Here is a 19,659-nt window from a genome sequence, read left to right as displayed (position 1 = left end):
GCAGGGGAAGGTATTCTTCAAGAAAGATAGCAACAAAACTCCAGTGAAAATCTTTTTCTTTGATGTTGTAATCGCTCTTGTACCGCTCGGAGCGTTTTTCATAAATTCAGCAAGGACTATCGATGCCACTAAAAGGCATCCAACGCTTGAGTTGATGAAGCATCAGATTGTGTCGCAAAAGGTACCTCAAGGAAAGACACTTTAAAAAGATTCAGAAAAATCTATAAATCGGAGAAAACTATTAACACTGTTTGATGGTGGTAGATCGAAAAGAACCACGCAAAAAGCCTGATGCTTAGATATGGCTTAGGGTGGCTGCATGACTCAAGCCAATTCTACAGTTTCATTTCGTTTTGCATGACAAATTGTGTATACATGAAATAGCCGAGCGAGACCCGGGCCGTTTGGTGGCGTTGAAAATTTCAAATGGCCGGATGTGTGCTTCGCCGCATATCGCAACTACAGCACCGCACCACACCACCGCAAACGCATCCCCAATCGCACAATGCTACAGACACTCGGACACTTGTGCCACCCATGATTATGTGTCTCCGTGCAATGCCACGTAGGCACGTAGTAACGGACGTTTCTTCACAGCAAGTCGGAATATGACACCGATCGTTGGGGTCCGAAAATCATCACCTAAAAACCGTCCTCCGATGTGTAAGCAGAAGCCACAGAGTACGCGCATAAGTGTGCCGCATGCATGAGCCTGCGTGTGGCGGTAAACAATGCAAGCATCCAGTTGGAAAGGTTTTAGCTTTTCATAGTACAAGCGAGATGCTCATCATTTAATTAATCTTCAAATTTAAATACATTTTGAAACATAACGATACAATCGTTATGTTCTACATTGGGGAAAATTTGGAAGACATATCCTCCCAGAATGACTATTTGAATTTTATCTGTTAATTAGGCATTGCGGCTTGGCGCATTTTAAACTGACCATACGGCAAAGAGCCGTCCTACTAGAAATAAATTGCAAAAAAAAACATTTTAAACTATATTAAAACTTTAAGAAGAGCTAATAATATTGAAAGCGACAAAATGTCCTAAAATTCATCTGGATGTTGTTGACCCCAGTTCAGAGAAAATATTTCAAGGTTTTACATTTGCATTATGTCCTTTAAACTGCATATAGAACAAATACAAGAGTCGGCTACTCCAGAACTAGAAAAGGTTTTCTGACAAATGGTAGACAAGTTGATTAAAAATAGAATTTCCTCTGCTTGATATCATCATCTACTATCAGAATATGTGTACCTTTAACGGATTGCTGTGCCTTGAGCCAACCCAGCCCTTCTATAAAAAAACGCTATTCTTCAATGTATAAGATCTTCGGCAGTAAGACAATGTATCGCGCTCAGTACATTTGGACTGTTCTCGACTGCCTTTTATTCTTCGCATGCTTTGTTTCTCTATTCATTCATGAAAACGGCCTCATTGCTTTACACGCTTAGTGGTCGCTGAAAATCGCTGCATCCTTCGAAGGATTATCCACTCCAAAGTAAGAGAAAGAAGCGAAAAGAACGAAATAAATTCCCATCGTAAATGTAAATGCAAGCCACTGGCCGCCCGGTCAGCGATGGAAGTAAAAGTCATAACAATAACAATAAATTAAGCACCAACCGGAATATGAACTCCACCTTCCCTAGGGCCATTGCAATCAAGCAAGCATGGATGGTGTCGGACAGCAAAAGGACCGCAAGGCTGACGATGTTTCTTTGTCGCTTCTGGCTTTGCTGCCACTGCCCCGGCACGCTGCATACACCGGATGAGGAGCCACGCGAACGTTCAAGCGATCGAGTTCCATGCAAGCGGGCAAGAACGCACCGGGATCTTGCACGTAAGAGTAAGTGCAAGTGTAACCATGCAGCCTCTGCGATGCTCCACGTCCCTTTCTGCGATGCGTTGCACTTGTTCTGGAATCAACGTTAAAACGACGTTGCCTCTCCTCCTGTGCTCGTGGCTTCTCAGACTTGTTTTATTATTTTAAACTAAACCGTTTCTGCGGTGATCTGTCTCACGGTTGATCAAGTTACATGCGAGGCGTACGCACTGGCGTGCTGCCCGTCCTGAGCAGAAAACATCAACAGCAGCAAGAAATAAAACGACAAACGCACACCCTACCTGGGGTATACGTATCTGTATCTGTGTGTTGGATAAGCTTGCTCCTGCACACCTGATGTCCGGCCGTTTGCATGCTGCACGGCGATTATGCCCATATGCTGGAGCTTGACTTTTTTCGTTTTATTTTTATCAGCATGAGAAAACAGTCGCGTGGCTCGGGCTGTGCGCCTTGGATGCACGATCTTTGCTTCTATATGGTGCCTTTTTTTCACTGTAGAGATCCAGTTTGTCCAGTTAACGATAGAGTAGAGCTACTCGATGTAGACCTCTGGTCTTTTCTGTATTTTTTTTTTTTGAGTTTTTGTTTTCCAACCGTACCATTTATCATCGATCGGCAACGAGGGGCCAGCCTCAGCATACGCATCCTGTTCCATCGCCGAAGAAAGAAAGATAGACTTCCGATGGCTAACAGCAACATCCAGTAATTGCATGAAGGTAGGTGAATTCAACAGGATAAACACGAGCGGGATGAGAATATGGCGAAATTCAAATGCAAAAGCAGGAGAACAACATTCGCTGGAGCTTAAGTTGAAACCGGTTTAGCAATCGAAGACAGGTTGGTATCGATCTTTCCTTCATTCCCTTCTGTTCCCTACGGTTCGGTCGATTGCCACTCGGCTGGTCTAGTCATTCAAGAGCAGTTCACACAGACTACTTTTCTGCCTCGATGCTACTTCCTGGACTAATCGGATTAGTTATGCTGAGCAATCATCGTTTGCAAATGAGCCACCCTTACCCGCGAGGATGGTTCGCTCGCGGACCCATGTCACTGCTCCTTCCGTCTCGCGAGATGCGTGCTCGACGGATTTCTTCCAATTCGTAGCACTGGCTGGACGAAAGTCATAAATTACAACACCAAAACGTCCACCACCAGGCACGACGACGAATGTTATCTAAAATTTTAAAATTTATTGCCATCTTCAAGGCATCGTAAATCTCGTCACAATCTGCTTCCTTTGCCCTTGCTTTCGTCTTGTCCGTGATTTAAAAATCAACAAAACTTTACCGTGGCTTCTCATTGAACGCATTCGAATGAGTGACTGCTCACCGGTACCAATAGTGGAAGTAACAATTCTCCAGGCATTCAGTCGAAAAACCTGGCGACAACGAGCGAGCATTAATGTTGCTGCTAAGATCCAGAACTTCATGCTAGAATCGTTAGTAGTCGGGTGCGTTGTCATCATGGCAAACTCTCCTGGTCACCTGTCATGGCATCTCTTCTCGTGACACGCATTTCTTACCATGATTGAAAGGTGTGAATCTGACCCGCGATACATTCGTGCACTAACCAACATGTCGGACTGATTGATGGTCAAGGTGATTCATCTATTCCGTCCGGAGTCCTCCACCGGTTTGCTTGATTTATATCGAGCATCGACCCTTAAGCGAACCTGGGTGCAAGACCCAGCTGGACGTATGATAATGTCCTCGGATGGCTAGCACGTAGTACTATCGAGAACGAGTGGCAGGTCCCAGAGCAAAATGATAAACCAGAAACTGGTTTCTCTCCTTTCCGATCCCGACTGCTTGATCTTTCCGATCGTGCAATGTGTATCGTTCGTGAGTTTCTTATCACAATGTTGAACAGTAGAAAGAGCGAGTTTTCTTTGGAATATCCGTGGACATTCAGTGAACAGTATAAAACTACAAAGTCTCCTTTCACATTGTGTTATTAGTAGGGAAATAATAAATGTAAAATTATGACTTAACTTTGCTTGAGTTATTCGTTCAATTCAAGTTGCGTTTTAGTCGAATACTATCACTTCGCAAAATAAATAGGATACCGGTGGTGCAGAAAGTTTATTGACTTTCTGCACATCGCGACACGCGTCCCCATTGCCTCTTTCGTCTGTTGAAGGTTTTTTTTTTTCATTTTGGATGATTTTGGCCGATACAAACAAATTTCTTCCTTATAACCCAACCCCTCTAATGAAGATAAAGTCTTCAACGGGCCCATTCATTAAAAGATCTGCCAACGATCCAGAGTTAAGATCGTGCGTGTGGAGCCTTGGGTAAAGAATAACAACGCCACACCAAGGGAGGAACCCCCTGCCCGAGCTAACCTGTTTTGAACCTGATACATCGAGTCGATCGCTTGCCTCCTTTCACGACGATCGCGTTTCTCGTCGATTGGTGCGAATAGTAAGGATCGATTGAAGGTTTTTGAAGAACGCAAAACGCGTCTTTCCTTCACTGGGCGCTGGCTGCCATGCCTTACGTTTCGTGCCATGAGCCTTCCTCTTTCCTCTACTTTCAATCCGTAATCAAAGCTCCGCTGTCAACTTACACTGCAATCAAGGCAGACAAAGGAAGAAAAGCGGAATCGAAGAACCCAACTACCACGAAAACACGGCCAGCGACTCATTAAATTTTATGCTAATATTGAAGGTTACCTCCCTGCAGGTTGCTTCCTCACGATCTCAACATGGCGCTTTTTTTTTTCGTTATATACGTAGCGTGCTTTACGGTCCTATTCTTGACTTTCACGAAGCCCTGACGTTAACTAAAAAAAAAACGGTTCCCAACCGACCGGGAGATCTTCACAAATGAACTATTTAAACTGAAACGACAGGTTTTCGCCACAGGTGGTGACGCCACCGAAAAGGGGCCCAAATATTGTGGCTCTCCAAAAGACTTCGATAGATCGAAAACGGTTCAACTCTTTCTCTTCGTTACGTATTGTAAGATTTCATTCATAAAGTCGAACCGCTGCTGTGGGAAGTTGGAGGCTATAGGAGAATGGCGGAATTGCTCCTCGACTCGACGATTGAATAACTGGATTGCGGGTAAACAAGACGTATATGCAACATGGGCTAAAGCCACCCTTCATTCATGATGGCTCTTGTAAAGGGGTTGTACGTCGAGCCAATAATAAGCTTATAATTTATTCTAATCAATGGTAGACCGGACCGGGTTGAAACAACGAAAGTAAATTGAGGAGATGAATGTGTTCCGCGAGAGGCGGGGGGGGGGGAGGGGGGGGGGAATGGAAACACTTATGGGTGAAACTATTATAGTCTATGAAAAGAGCTGGGACAACGAAGGAATAAAAGATGCAAGTGATTAAAAATTCACTTCACTCATGAAAACCAATACCAACAGCGCATACTACAATCCACCCATGAGCTGGTAGCTCTGGTACGTGTTTTACATACATTCACGTAAGCTTTAAATTGTTGTTTTTCAAAAATTTGTTCTCGACATTGGCAGTCGAAACTTTTAACAAATGCTGTGATGTTAGATTTACAATTTACTGCCAATTTCTATCAAGTGATCGTTAATTCATCTGAAGGTTTTTGCCGTATTTGAGCTGTTCACTCAACTAATACAAATGTAATAGGCTCAGCTCGGCTGGCACGAACAAACATGATATGGTAATATGAATGAAATCATGAAGAAGAGAAGAGAAAGGGAAAAAGCTGGAAGATGTATCATAAATTTTGTGACTCTATTTACATATCTCTTCCGACCATCGCCACACTGACGGCCGCCAAGTTGTATTGGTCCTATGGGTCCTACGGTTTGTGAAGGGTTTACGACCGGACGACAACACCCCTCGCGCTGTCTGCCATCCAGTCCAGTCTCCAGAAACGTATCATTCTGGGTTACCCGGTACAACCCGGCCGAGGGAAACCACTGTGCTGGATGCTAGCTTTCGTTCGGTAGCTAAAACAGCAGCCAACACTACAAAACGGCATGAAAGCTCCATGCATACGTTTAGTGCGATCGCCTGTATCGACGTATGTGACCATAAAGCTGCTAAAGCCTACATCGAACACCGGAGCGGAGGGGACTACAAGGTGTGGAGCTAAAAGCACATTTGGCGTAAAGGTGGCTCATTGAAGAGAAAAAAAAGCAAGCTCCATTCATTCATACGCTAACACTCATTCATTCATTCGTTTTCTCACCACCTCTATGCTTCGCCTAACACAACTAGCTGAACAGTTTAGCTGAAGAGATGTAAGAGTTTCCGCTCTTGATTCTTCTACTGAAATTAGTGCCATTTATACATATCAGAAAACGTACTGCTTTCAAGGCAAAAATTTTTATTTTATTTTATCTAAAATAGCACAAATGAAATGGAAATATTTGATTGATATTGAAAAGCAGATAAAATCTCCCCAAGGTCTGGCACGATTTTCGTTATGGCGAGAAAAAAAAGGGTTAAAATGCGACGATCGGCACAACAATATATCGCAGGAACCGTATTGATACACAGTTTCGATGTAAAATTTTATAGATTTGGTATACAAAGTTTACTGCTGATTACGCAAACTTAATTCCCAGATCCCTTCGTCCATCGAATAACCGGTCTGAATCCAATTAATGTGTAGTTTTTACGTTCATTTTCTGAAATATTAAATTAGCATATTGAAGAAAGCTATGTTCAGTCACGGTGGGGCAAGCGAGGGGAAAAGATGGAAAATCTAATTGAGAGCCCGTTCAGAAGACATCATGAATATTTAATATCGTTCCTCGTGCTTCGAAAATCCACAAATTCTATTGGATGTATGAATAGCTAGAAAGAAATTGCCCTACAATCGTATTGAAACGAAAGATCGAACGTGGAATTAAGACGAAATCTTTCATCATTCCTTCAACCGCTACTTTGACGATGTGATCGAATACCACGTGAATTTTGTTAACATTAAGCACGTGTGTCTTTCGTAGACGCCAGTTTTACTACATTATAAAAAAAAGATGTCGCGACGTTCTGACGTGCAGTTGTTCATTACAAAACAACTTTTATTGCCTACTGTGCACCTTACGACACGTGCAAATCGGATCCTCTTTGTTCTTTTCTCATGAAACAAAAGCAAAATCATTAGCGATCGTCTCCTCGCTTCCGGAAAAAGATGAAAGTGCGTAAATAATTCAGTGTTAGCAGTCGCCGAAGGGTCGTAAAGGTGGGACACACCCGTAAAATCCACTCCGCCAAAAGGTGCCGGACATAATCCGTCAATGTTTCGAATGTACTGTGCTGAGCATAACAATTACATCGGTAACATGTCCGGTACGGTATTTCCTTGTTTGACAAACTCTTCGTTTGCAAGTATGTTTTGCTGGTAATGAAGAATACTTTGTTGTACTTTGATTTGTATGAGATATCAGAGGTCTAATTTTGAACTGAAAATTTTTCAAAATACGATAAAATACTGACAGTTACGACAGTTTCAAAACAAACATGTGAAACATTTCTAAGCCAAAAATCACATGAAACATATTTGACATCGAGTATACTTAAAAGACGAATCATCAAATTAGATCACTTTGGATTATTTGACAGAAGATTTGTGATCGATGTATTTTCTTGTTGCGGGTTATGACATACGATCACGTATTTTTGACGCATGAGTGAGTATCGCTATCAGACCAGCTACATCCCAACCAATGACTGACTTCTTTTTCTTCTACTTCTTGGCTTAACGACCTCTAAGGTTATGCCGGCCATCGAAAATGGCTTACTTAACTTGCCGATGCCACGTAGTTGGAAAGTCAAATCCTCACTAAGGAGGAACGGTCTGGAGGGGATTTGAACCCCGATCCTGCCGTTTTAAGACCGGTGCCGTTGTCGCCTACACCACCGGGCCGCGCACTGACTGACTTATAAAGGCGTAATACCATTGAAGAGAATGAGGATGACCTTAAATTGGAAACATTTTATTCATCATTGAACCAGTGAAAGGGAGACTACATCAGTTCCTTCTTCCCAGTTCCCAGACACCATATCCACTTTTTTTTACAGAAGATACATTTTTTTTATTGTACCAGTTGTACCTACTCCTATGCCACTTCGTTTACATAAGCTAAGTGGCAACAAGTTCTCATCAAACATTTGAGCTTGAAGTCAGACAGCCTTTGGGGAATTTTAATTTCACATACATACTTTACTGACTGATTTTCACTGACATACTTTAACTCACCTTAGATTAGCTACAGCTATCATTAGGTAAAGACAATGTCGAATATTTGTTTTGGATGTTGATCAGAATGATCACTTACGCTTAAATTTTGTATGTATTTACCCAACGCAAATGCGAAATTGATCAGTTTCTTTTGGAATTCGATCGGCGACATTCGACATTCAGTGAAACGAGAACTGCTTGACAAACTAAAACCACCCATTATGATGCGAACTACCGAATATTAGTCACTCGCTATGGACGCCAGCTCATTAGCATCTACGTTCGTTTGCGATAAGATTCCCCGAGATCGGACCCAAGACGTCCGATTTCAAATCTGTTCGTTCCGAGCTAATTAGCTACAACTACGAAAGGCCACCAGGCTTGCCGGCGCCACAGGCCTAGCTTTTTCACGTGTTGCAGGATCGATACAGCCGTACAAAGCGGCGGGATATAGCGAGCGATCGACAGCTCGACCACGGAGATTGGCCTTCGTTAGACCACCCGACAATGGGCACTTTTACAGTATCTGGCACAAACACGACAAGACTTTGTTCATCATCGCTAAATACGCAAATCGGATTGTGCTACAAAACAATCGTCACGGTGAAAATTGATTGATTCCAATAGAATTGTGTTCGTGTTAAGGTACAGGCGCGTGACACTTATAGAAATATTCAAAGCAATGTGCAAGAACTGTACATCCCAAAGTACATACAGAAGTCAAACCGCTTCGTGAATAGTGAAATGAAGCGAATGAACAATTAGCGGTGATCATGGATCGTACTGCCATCCTACCAGAGAAGTCAAGATCAAGCTTGTTAGATAGCATAAATGATGTCGATCGTTCATCGAGCTGTCCACGAATACTCATGTGCTAGCAGCGATGCGAATCCAAACTCTAATTGATATTTCCTTTGGCTCATGAGAACCGACGACGCCAATCTTAAAACTTTATCCTATGGCAGATGGCAAACATGCTGTATTTACGATAACTTCTGAGCTCCAAATCATTTTGATGGTCTCTAATGATTGTGGCTGTTGACAGCTTCATATCGAAACCCAACATCAGCTATCGAAAGTAGAGAAATTAAATATTTTAATTATGTTGTCTATACTCTATGTACCCATGTTATACCTGTTGAGTGTTCTGAATTATTAAAATGTTTATTGAAATTAATAAATAGCTTCTATTTTTGCAAACCATGCTATTCGATTTATAGGCTTTGAAAATTCTACCTGCATTAAAGAAGTAATTAGATGTTGAAGTCAAATTACGCACTTGATGGAACGTTCAATAAGATTAAACGAAGGAAAACGTGAAATTGATGTTTAAAGAAAAACAATCCGCAACACAAAAAAACACCAATTTAAAATGCTATAAATGAAAAAAAAACATTCGCAAGGCACCGATAGAATAGAACCATTACACACCATTCAACTACACAACGTCACAAAGCATTGATCACGTCATACTTGTTCGGTAGCGTTGCAAGTGCCAGACCTCCACCTGGCTTACAGTACACGACAACTAAGCTTGAATGAACCAGCCAGTCCGTCTGAAACATCGGAAAAGCCGATGGGAAGGAAGCGACTGGCGATAGCGCAAGATAAAAAGTAAAATGAAACCGAAAAAGGGGCAACAAAAAATACGCAAGACACACACGGCATCATCAGATACGATAGCGAATCGCGGTCTGAAATGATTCAACGAAGGTTAAGGCCCATTGGGTAAGGGAAGAAACTGAATGACCGGCTCGTGGAGGCCAACGATAATAAACCTCGAGTAAGTTATCTCGCACTGACAGTAAGATGTAGAAGATGCTGATGGATCTAGCGATGTTTCCCTTTGCATCGGTGTGAAGCTTTTCAACTCACTTAGCCGCCCGAGTACCAAACACTTGGACCGGAGCGCAGAATAGAAACGCATCAATGAATGAAGCTCGTACTGCGGTTGTGTGCATCGTTGCAGCGGCGTTGATGCTGTGGCTGATGTTTCCATTCATAAACATCAATCAACCGTGGCTGCTACTGGCTTGCTTGTTTGCTTGCTTGGGGAACAGTCATTTGGAGGATACGCTAGTAATGGCATGGTGCTTAGGCGATAAGAAGAACAGCGGGACGGACGGTTGACGGTGGAGATAACGAATCAGGATTGGATTAAGCGTGGAGAGGAAATGACGTTTCAACGTGACGTCCCTCGAGTTTTCTTATGTTAATCTAGAGCAAGTGCAATGCTACATGCACTCGTCTAATTGTTAAATAAAAGCTAATGATGGTTTATGCGTTTATATCTGGAAACTGTTTGTGGTTTGATTATGTAGCCACATGGGACTATACTCGTTTCAATCCGTGAGTTGAGATTAGTCGCTAATTAGAAATTAATTGTGTAAATAATTATTATTACCTATCGTTCTGTAACGAAGCCTGCTGTAACGATACAATGCTCAATAGTTTCCTATCAAACTAATCCAATTACAAAAATTGAAAAGTTTCTTTCAAAACTATAAAAACTATCATTGGTTCAACGGGTGGTATTTCACACGCAGGACTTCTATTAATATGCAGGAACATTATGACGTCATGTATCGATATGTTCAACCAGAAATGTATTCACTTTACACGATTCATAATCACATAACAATACTTTGTTTCTTTGACCCACACGATGCCACAAGCCATAAAATCTTAAAAATTATCAAAAGCATTCTTAAATGCTTGTCAGATTAGCTGTTGGTTTAGTGGATGCGATGCCAGTCTTTCAGAACAAAATAAAAAAAATTTAGTGTACTTCACAAGAAGTGTATTTGACAAATGGAATGTGTTAGTTATACGGCCTGGCCGTTCTTCAGATAATAAAAAAAAAAAACAACGGAATGGCTCGTGTATACGTGTGTATGGACAAACATTTGTAGATTTTAGATTAAAGATTATACAGAATATAAAACATTTATCCAAATTTAGATATTTCTCGATTGAATAGATTTTTTTAAATTTTTTAACAAATATTTCTGTTCGATGCACTCCCACCGTGCAAATGTACAAGCATAGCATTTGATACAATCTACCAGATGGCGCTCGTAGCGAACTACTTGTATCGAAGCTTGAGTGCAAGTTAGCATACCACCGAAGGAACAGTCTACAAAAATACGAATTCAATTTGCTACGTTGCTCGTTTTTGGGGCATGTTTGATGAATTTTTCAAGTCAAGCTAATCAGGCGAGAAAATGATGAACATATTTTATAAATCACCTCTTACGGAAAACAACATTTGTGACGCAAATTCATTCAAACATCATCATTCAAACACACAGCTGTTCGTGTAACCATAAGCATAAAGTTTCGTCATCAGTTTAAATCAATCTTCAAGGGCCATGCTGCTAGATAGCCCCGGTAAAAACCATTCTTACCAAGTCATTGCCTGCGTAAACGGAATCTTTATAGCAGCTCAATCAAATTTGTCTTCCTAATTCCAACCCGTAAAACAGCCATATACTTCCCAATCTCTAATCGTGTGATTCCGTATCTCACTACCTGCGATATCTACAAGGTAGCTGCTCAAGAATAATGGTTTCCGCTAGTTAATCCTTTTTACCTAACCGTATTAAGCTGCTGTACACGGGATGTGGGTTATCGTGGCGCGTAAAGGGCACACGTTTTACTGCTTTATGATACCTTGTGTTAAGGTTCAATGGATTGGCCTATCCGTAACCGTTGCTCTGTGACATTGAGGATATCGTACCAATCTAATCAACCCATTTCTACAAACGGGGAACCATTCTTAACATCGGCCTGCCAAAAGTTTACAAGCCTACGTTCGGCCAATACGTGGAGTCAGTTTCAAGTTGAAAGCTGAAGTGAAAATGTTTGCCAAGTTTTTACTAGTGATAGCACTGGTGCAGGCTGCCTGTGCCCAGCAATCGTTTGATGTGCTGGTGGAGTTCGGAACTAACTTTAGCACGCTTGCCATCGAAACGCAGAATGAAATTTCCGAACTGTACCAATTCAACGGGGAGATTGTGCGCGAGTTCAACCGGGAACTGCTGTTAGAGCTTGCCCACATGGTACCGTCGATGCGAGAGGCGGATGCGTCCTTCCAGCAGGAGATTGCGGCCGCCGACGGTATAGACGATGAGTGCCGTGAGTACGTGGAGGATCTGCGCGAGCTGTTCCTGATTTTCCAGAACTGGGACATTCAGGATTGTGCGTACTACGCGTATCGAGAACTGGCTCAAGACAGCGTCAACCGTTTCCTGCCATACGCCATCACGTTCCTGTCGGAAAACACTCGCTCCATTACGCAGGTGGTTGAGTCCTTTTCGCGCAACAACGCCGTCTCGGGTTTGGATGCGCTGGTGAGTGAGTTGGATGGTGAATGGGAGTACTACCAGACGCTAGCTGTGTCTTTTGGAGACTTCCTGTTCGATGAGATTCTGGCCCATGCCGACGTGGCTGATCGTGTGTATCTCGACCTCGTTGAGTGTAGTGAAACGGCACTGGATCTCCAGCAAGCCGACCAGGAGTACATTCTAAGCTACTTGGAAAACAACTGTGAATAATAAAAAACCCACCATCGTTTTTCGGTCGAAATCCATCGTCCGCTCGATTTGACACACACGCGTTTTGTATTCATCATCGCTCAAGTGCATTCAGTGGATTCGAAAATTACCCACAATTTAAGCTCAATTGGCCACTATGTTTAGCAAGAGATCCCTGCAACACCCATAGCATAAGCAAAAACAATATGTAACATCGTTTGCATACCTTCACACACACACACACATCTACTCAATTGAAGTTAATAATTTGCTTTATAACAGTAGCAAGGGGACAGGATAGACAGAAATGGCATTCGACATTCGGCATGTGCACTTACCAAGTGATGCTTCGGGGTCGGACAGATCGGACAGGCTCGGCACCTTCTGTATGTTTCGTATAGGTCCATCATCCAACGGCTCCTGTTTGAGTTGTATTGGACCCGAGTCTCCATCGTAGCCCTGCGAAAGAAAGTGTTCAAAAGCTGGTTATACCCCTTGTTCGATCGATCTTCATTGCAGCACTGGGTTGCGGTTGCGGGTTTTGATTTTACTGGTGTTTTCCATTCGTTTGGGCATAATATTTTCGGTAACCAATTCTCTGACATCGTCAGCTTCCGGTGGTGCCGTATAAACCGCAAGCTTAAATTACCTTTACTTCGAACACTTCCGATCATCAGTATTTTCCCTCGAAGAATCAAAGATTTGTATTTTCTGGCGATCCGAAACACTTTTGGACGAAAACTTATTCATCTAAACTTCTATCTATCCCACTTAACCTATAAATCTTACTCGAGGCGCACACACTACATCCATCATTAATTATGTTCACGGCTTAATAAGAACGCTTTGGGACGAGCTTAGCGATCATTCGTTTTTCACACTTGTTATGAGCCACTAAATAGGGACATATAATTTCTCTTCCAAGCATCGTTGACTTCGTGCCATACCACCCGCAATCTACACTCAAGCGACCGGAAACGATCACTCGCAAGGGAGTGTGTGCATCTAATCGGGTTGCCGTAAAACTACGCTGCACTGTAGAAAGGGAGAGGGCACATTGTGATACGAGCCACCATAAATATGTTAACACGATAATGATTGAAAGGCCCCATGTTCTAAGGCGCTTATTTTCATCTCCCTGGAAGTGGAAGCAAATCGAAATATTGGGTGCAGTCTGAAAACGATAGATAGAGTCGGTCGGTCAGCTAACGAGACAGTGGGGGGGGGGATGGAAGTATTATCTTTATGACTGTCATTTTTATGCTGTAAGCGAGATTATATGAAAATGCTGGTAAACTTCAAGCTTGCCACACATCAAACTTTTGAGGGGGATTTACAGCTGGCAGGAAAACGTTCCGTCAAGCGATGGGTCAACAGAATTAAGTTGTCAACGGGATCGTATGCATTCAATTAGTCATGTCTCGCGTTTTCATACAGGAAATTCAAAGCAAGTAGTGACGAAAGATTCTTGCAGAGTGTTTAAATGTTAGGGAGAAAGATGATCTTTCATGGTTGATGGTCGATCAAATTCGCTTTAATAAACATCTGCATTATATTTCTTCATAGGGAGTACATTCTCGAGAGACCTGCCATTTCTGGCTTCCTTGGCTTGATTATACTTGTAACTGGATAAGTCGGTCAAAAGTTCATTCAATTGGTAATTTACATGCGCCAACGTATCGAGGATCGAAGATCTTTCCTCCACTTAGTTCCACGAACGGATCAAAACAATTCAAAAAACATAGCTAACTGAAACCTCTTGTGATTTTAACACTACCATTTCATGGCACTTGCTACTCTTTCAACAGTTTCCAACGTCCCCAACGCACACGCGCCTTCGTACAATTTACTCCAAACCACAACACACACACACACCCACAAGATGTAGGGTCTCAGAATACTCAGAACTGAGAAGAACTAACAGCCGATTTCATTCATAAAACTAACACTCAGCTAACGTAAAATGGAGGAAGGGTACAGCCGTAGTCGACTAAGCAGTTCGAGTCACGTTTAGATATCCGCTCATTCACTACTAACACCCCAGTCACAGCCCTTCGCATCGTGAGTCTGGTCTGACAAACCATAAACAAAATATGTAAACACACACGCGCCAAGCCGATCGACAAGCAAGCATCCCACACACGATACTCGCAAAGCCGTTCGCCTCCACGAATTGATCGAAAGCATCGGTACAATCGACAGCTGGATAATACCAAACAGCACCCACCACCACCACCAGCACCTTTGTGTGGAGCAAACACCTCTGCTTTATATCGGCACCGATTGCCAACGTGCAGTTGTTCCTTAGCCGATCCAACATAGTTTTTGAACCCCTTGAATACCTTCCCGCAAATGATAATGTTCAGTGGCTGCGACCTTGTTCAAAAAGACTATTTCTTAATGCACATAAAATGCATCGAACACTTGGGCAGGCAGGTTCGCGTTAACAGTGAACTGCTCCCGGACACTTTGCGATCAGCTAGATTACTGAAGGAAATGGTGCATCCCGATCGTGTCGGAGATTGCTGTTTGCAATTAACCAGCAGCACACCAAAGAGTAAGCAGCTGGCAAACCTTTCTATTTATTACATTCTTTGCGAAGACACGATTCGATCTTTTTCCAATCCAAAACAGTTGCGACCAGAAAATGGGGATTAACCAACCGTTAGCAACAAAAACAAAACAAAACAGTTTGCTGCAGCGAAAGAAATTGCCGCGAAAGAGTTACATCCGGCCGTTTCGGTCCCGGCCATAAATTAGCTGCATTATTTTGACATCGTTCGGCTAGATAAAGACAAACCTGGCGGGTGCTTAATCGTGGCACCTCATTTGTTTCCAGATTCGTGCGTATCGTTCCCACATCTTGCTTCGAGAACGTCGCCGTTCTTGGGGCACCTGGTTACCCGTAACATGCAGCCAGCGCAACGTGCTATGGCAGGGCGGGTTCACCCAAACTTACAAACACTGCCGACACAACCATTGATCAAGGCAAAATGGCAAAACGAAACCGATGACACGCTGAAGCTGTTCACGGTCTGTTGTGAATAATTAGCTCCAAATAGCACAACAGATTAACTCTTTCTTGCACCGTGCATCGCAAGCCTTGCTGGAAGTCACCGTTACAAGCTGACGATAGACAGCGAAATTCGCATCTCTGCCCGCCGCACAGAACTTCTCAGCGTAAAAATATGATGGTACATGTCAAAACGAAATTTTAAATATGCGATTATAATTCCAAATATACAGTCCGTTCGTTTTGCCGAAGCCACTCCAAATTCTGACAGCTTGCGTAAACACCAAGCATGGATATTTGAATCTTCGCTTTATAAGCAACGATCGTAACGATCGGGCGACAAGAAGCGAAACCGTTGACATCATCATCATCATCATCAACCGCCACATCATCGTTCGTAAAGCATTTATTTCGTTCCATTTGGTCATCGTTGTATCTCTGCCACTCGAAAGGTGTTGGCAATCGGCATGAATCAATCGCATATGATTGGTGTAAGTAGTGCATTGTTAGGCAAGCAGAATGTATGTGTTTACAACCCGCTCGACGAATGGTCCATACCGTGGCCCGCTATCTAGCGTAAATATCGCTCGCTCGTCTACGAAGCTTCTTTGCTATCTCCGCTGATGAGAAGATTTTTGTACCGATAACAAGATACAGGCGATCGGCGTAGTACCCAAAAACACACAATACATTTATGGTAAACCAAACCCCCAAAACACTGGTTTTTAACGGCTCCATTACAATTTCGATTCAAGAAGTTACCCCAAGGATGATGAATATTTCATAAAGTGTCCATCGAAAGCCAATGCGTTTTGTTTCCGTTGTGGATTGTTGCATTCATCCGAAAGCGACGCTAAGCTAAAATGCTTTTCTGCGATTTGAATCGATGCGATAGATTTATTCCTGCCCAACGCGTAGGGTTATTTTCCAATTTCCTATTCGCTGCACGTTCCATCATTGAATTGTTTGTGCGTTCAAGAATATTCAAACAGCATATTATAAATATATTCTAGCACTACAGAGTATTGGCTCTCTTTCACTCCTACATACGTGTTCCGGTTACTTACCTGCACGAAAGTCGGTAGGAAACTGACGGATTTCTTCATTTTCTTCGGTCGGATCATGGTTCCACCACTGTTTCCACTGCTGATGGACGACGTGAGCGACGATCCTGAGCTGAGGTTAGACACACCGATCGGAACCAGTGCTATACCGGCCTGATGTTGATTCTGTTGAATTGTTTGATGACTACCCGCCGTGTGATGCATTCCACCATGAAGCGCTGTGGCACCAACGTTTGTTCCCGATCCGGTGGAACTACTGGTATTCATAAGTTGCATTTTGCCGCTCAGCATAGAGGTAGTCAGCGAAAGATCATACGCCGAATCGTAGCGACGGCCAATATTGCCGATATTGCGGGACTGCAGCACGGTAGATTGTGACTGTGTCTCGTTAGGCGGAGGATACAGGTTGACACTTCCTGACGGTGTCGGGGCCTCGTAGAAAGGGGTCTCTTGCAGCGAATAGTCCGCCAATACCTCATACGCCAAGTCCGTTTCCATTTCTTGCATCTGCCTGTAAAGATTGTAAGGATAGAAAAGAACAAGTTAATGAACATTTTTCTCTGATCGAAACGAATTTGTTTAAGTAAACTTGCACTCAAGAAGAAAACTTTAAAAAAGTTTGTACATTGCTTTCAGTGTGAACTGAACTTTTAGTTGAAATCTGAATAATGTTTTAATCAAATAATTGTTGCTCCAGCAGTGAATATTGTCACTCATAAGCAAGGAAGATTATGTTTGCTATTATCTATGTACACTTCTTTCGCAAATGTACAGAAGTCAATAATGATGTCGCCACCATTATACCGTCATCGTCTACCAGTCGACCCAACATGATATTTTCACGATACTTCCGCGTGCCTGGCGCCATCATTAGATAAATAGACTTGGGACTCGGCTAATGCGTTCATGCTTCCGAAAGCAATACAAACACAAAACAAGAATTGTACACGAAGTTGACATTTGTAGATGGTTGGAGATGGTTGTGATGTTGTAAAATAATCAAATATGTTGGTAGTTGTGCTTAATTTTTGATTATAAGCTCTGAAACATGGCTATATAGAGTCAACCTAGAGAGTAATATTCAAGTACAAGTTAGCATGTTTTCACTTTCTTCTTCTTCTTGGCTTAACGAGCTTGACTTCTGAGGTCACGCAGGCCATCGAAATGGCTACTATACTGCCGCTGCCACGTAGTTGGATAGTCAAGTCCTCACTACGGAGGGACGGTCTGGATGGGATTTGAACTCCGGTCCTGCCGTTTGGAGACTGGCGCCGTTGTCGCATACACCACCGGGCCTTCACTTTATGTTATGCATAAATTATATATTTTCTCAACAATCTTTTCAAACGTGTTCGTAATTTCCCATCTGTTCTTTTACTGCTCTAAATGAAAAGAAATCGACCAAACACCATTAACCTCCGAAACAAACCATTCCTCATCCTGACGATCCAGGGCAACACGTTTGTGTCGAGTGTTTAAATATGTGGTGTTATGTCGAGATCCCGACTCTTCAAGAGTTACAAGCATGTGTGGTTCGACTTTCGGACGAAAGCAGGTAGCCCAAACCAAAATCAGTTCTGGGATTTGGGACGCTATTCGACACTTTTCCATTCCATCGCCATTCGTTTCCCACCGTTATCCGTTTTGGGTAGCTGCCATATTTGTTCAAAACAAGAATTTTGTAGAATGGCACAAAGGTCTAGCGAAAGAAAAGCGTGTTGAAGTGTTCTCATTACAACGTTAACTTCTAATAGACAACCTCATCCTAGGATTGAGGAGTTACTAAGTTAAGCTTATATTAGCGGTGATGTTTGTAAAATAGCAATTTCTGTTACAAGTTTCTCATACACAAAAACTCTATAAATGGCCGGCGAGCAGTTTTGTTGGCACAAGCACCAACGGCTTTTGATGGGCTCGATGCGACCAAGTGTTGCTTATTTAGTTTCTACCTCCAACGAATAAACTAAATTAACTAACATATACAAAACACACGAATACAACAACAAAATCACGCTTGCGATCACCGAATCTTCTAAGAAATAAAGCGGAAAGATAGAATTGTAGCTAAGAAAGCGAGAAATCAACCATATGGCATTCTACCCAAGGAGCTAAGGAAGATCCCGAGAAATGAAGGACTAGCGCGCACCTTTCGCACCAAGTGCCGTGACTGTTTTCAACCAGAGGGCCTTAAATGTTCTCAGCGCCTTCACGTGCTCGATGTAGAGCGAAAGACAAGCATCCCAAAATTGGTTCAAGCATTACCCGAATGCACCAAGCGATCACGTCCGAACAGTTCAACTGTGCATCCTTTACACGTACGATGTCGGCGTTGGGATTGCCCATATATGGAGCTAATCCACCTACAAATAATTAACCCGTTTCGTTTCTAACTCCTTCTCCTCTGTCCATCGTCACTATATTGAGCTAACTAATTTAACTGATCGGCTTTTGATATATAATTTTGCAGTTCAACGTCCGAAGCGCGATCAACTTCCACGCTCAAAGATAAATGGTAACAAGATATCAGCTGTCTGGTAAGGTGGAATGCGATGCTGCATCCTTGCCAAAACTGTAACTCAATCCTTTTTTGTTTCGATCGAACAACCTGTCTGGGAACGTTGAAGGAACCGCTCCAAAAAAAAGCGAGGCCAGGACCGAACGTAATATTCACATTGGAACCAGCGCGATCTTAAGTGCTGTAGTTATACGGGTTGAAGTTGTATGCTGCAGGATCTTTCAATCACTATATCCTTACAATCATGCAGTGAAACTCATAACCACCAGCCGAATCATCGATCGATCTAGACTTGTTTCTGTTGTTCTTCTTATCCCTTAAAATCCGGTAGTTTCATATTTCATGAAATGTATAAAACTTTATTTTCCTTTCTCTTCATTCCATGACGAAAGGATACCTCAATCGATAAAGCACGCATAACGAACACCAGAGATTACAGAATTGCTATTTTCCCATGGATATGTGGGGGCCCTAGATTCGAACTCAATGTACAGGA

At 42.6% G+C, this 19,659-nt stretch overlaps 4 protein-coding genes across 5 annotated transcripts in view; all 4 read right to left on the bottom strand.

Moving 5' to 3' along the window:
- The window catches only part of LOC126559341 (calmodulin), a 279,933-nt gene that overhangs the window by 87,138 nt on the left and 173,136 nt on the right, over nt 1-19,659 (bottom strand). The window lies entirely within an intron of this gene.
- Nucleotides 1-19,659, bottom strand: part of LOC126559276 (zinc finger protein 593 homolog) — a 338,322-nt gene that overhangs the window by 150,828 nt on the left and 167,835 nt on the right. The gene's annotated exons all lie outside the window — the stretch shown is intronic.
- LOC126558182 (hydroxylysine kinase) overlaps nt 1-19,659 on the bottom strand; it is a 172,340-nt gene that overhangs the window by 21,490 nt on the left and 131,191 nt on the right. The gene's annotated exons all lie outside the window — the stretch shown is intronic.
- LOC126557047 (ETS-like protein pointed) overlaps nt 1-19,659 on the bottom strand; it is a 176,419-nt gene that overhangs the window by 58,462 nt on the left and 98,298 nt on the right. The window contains exons 3-4 of the mRNA XM_050212688.1: nt 16,652-17,159; nt 12,910-13,030 (exon numbers count right to left, since the gene is read on the bottom strand). Coding sequence (XP_050068645.1) covers nt 12,910-13,030; nt 16,652-17,155 — 625 coding nt within the window. The 5' untranslated portion in view covers nt 17,156-17,159. The remainder of the gene's footprint in view (nt 1-12,909; nt 13,031-16,651; nt 17,160-19,659) is intronic.

The sequence above is a fragment of the Anopheles maculipalpis genome, chromosome 2RL (genome assembly GCF_943734695.1).
Source record: "Anopheles maculipalpis chromosome 2RL, idAnoMacuDA_375_x, whole genome shotgun sequence".
In the NCBI taxonomy this organism is placed as follows: domain Eukaryota; kingdom Metazoa; phylum Arthropoda; class Insecta; order Diptera; family Culicidae; genus Anopheles; species Anopheles maculipalpis.
This window is presented reverse-complemented; position numbering and strand designations above follow the sequence as displayed.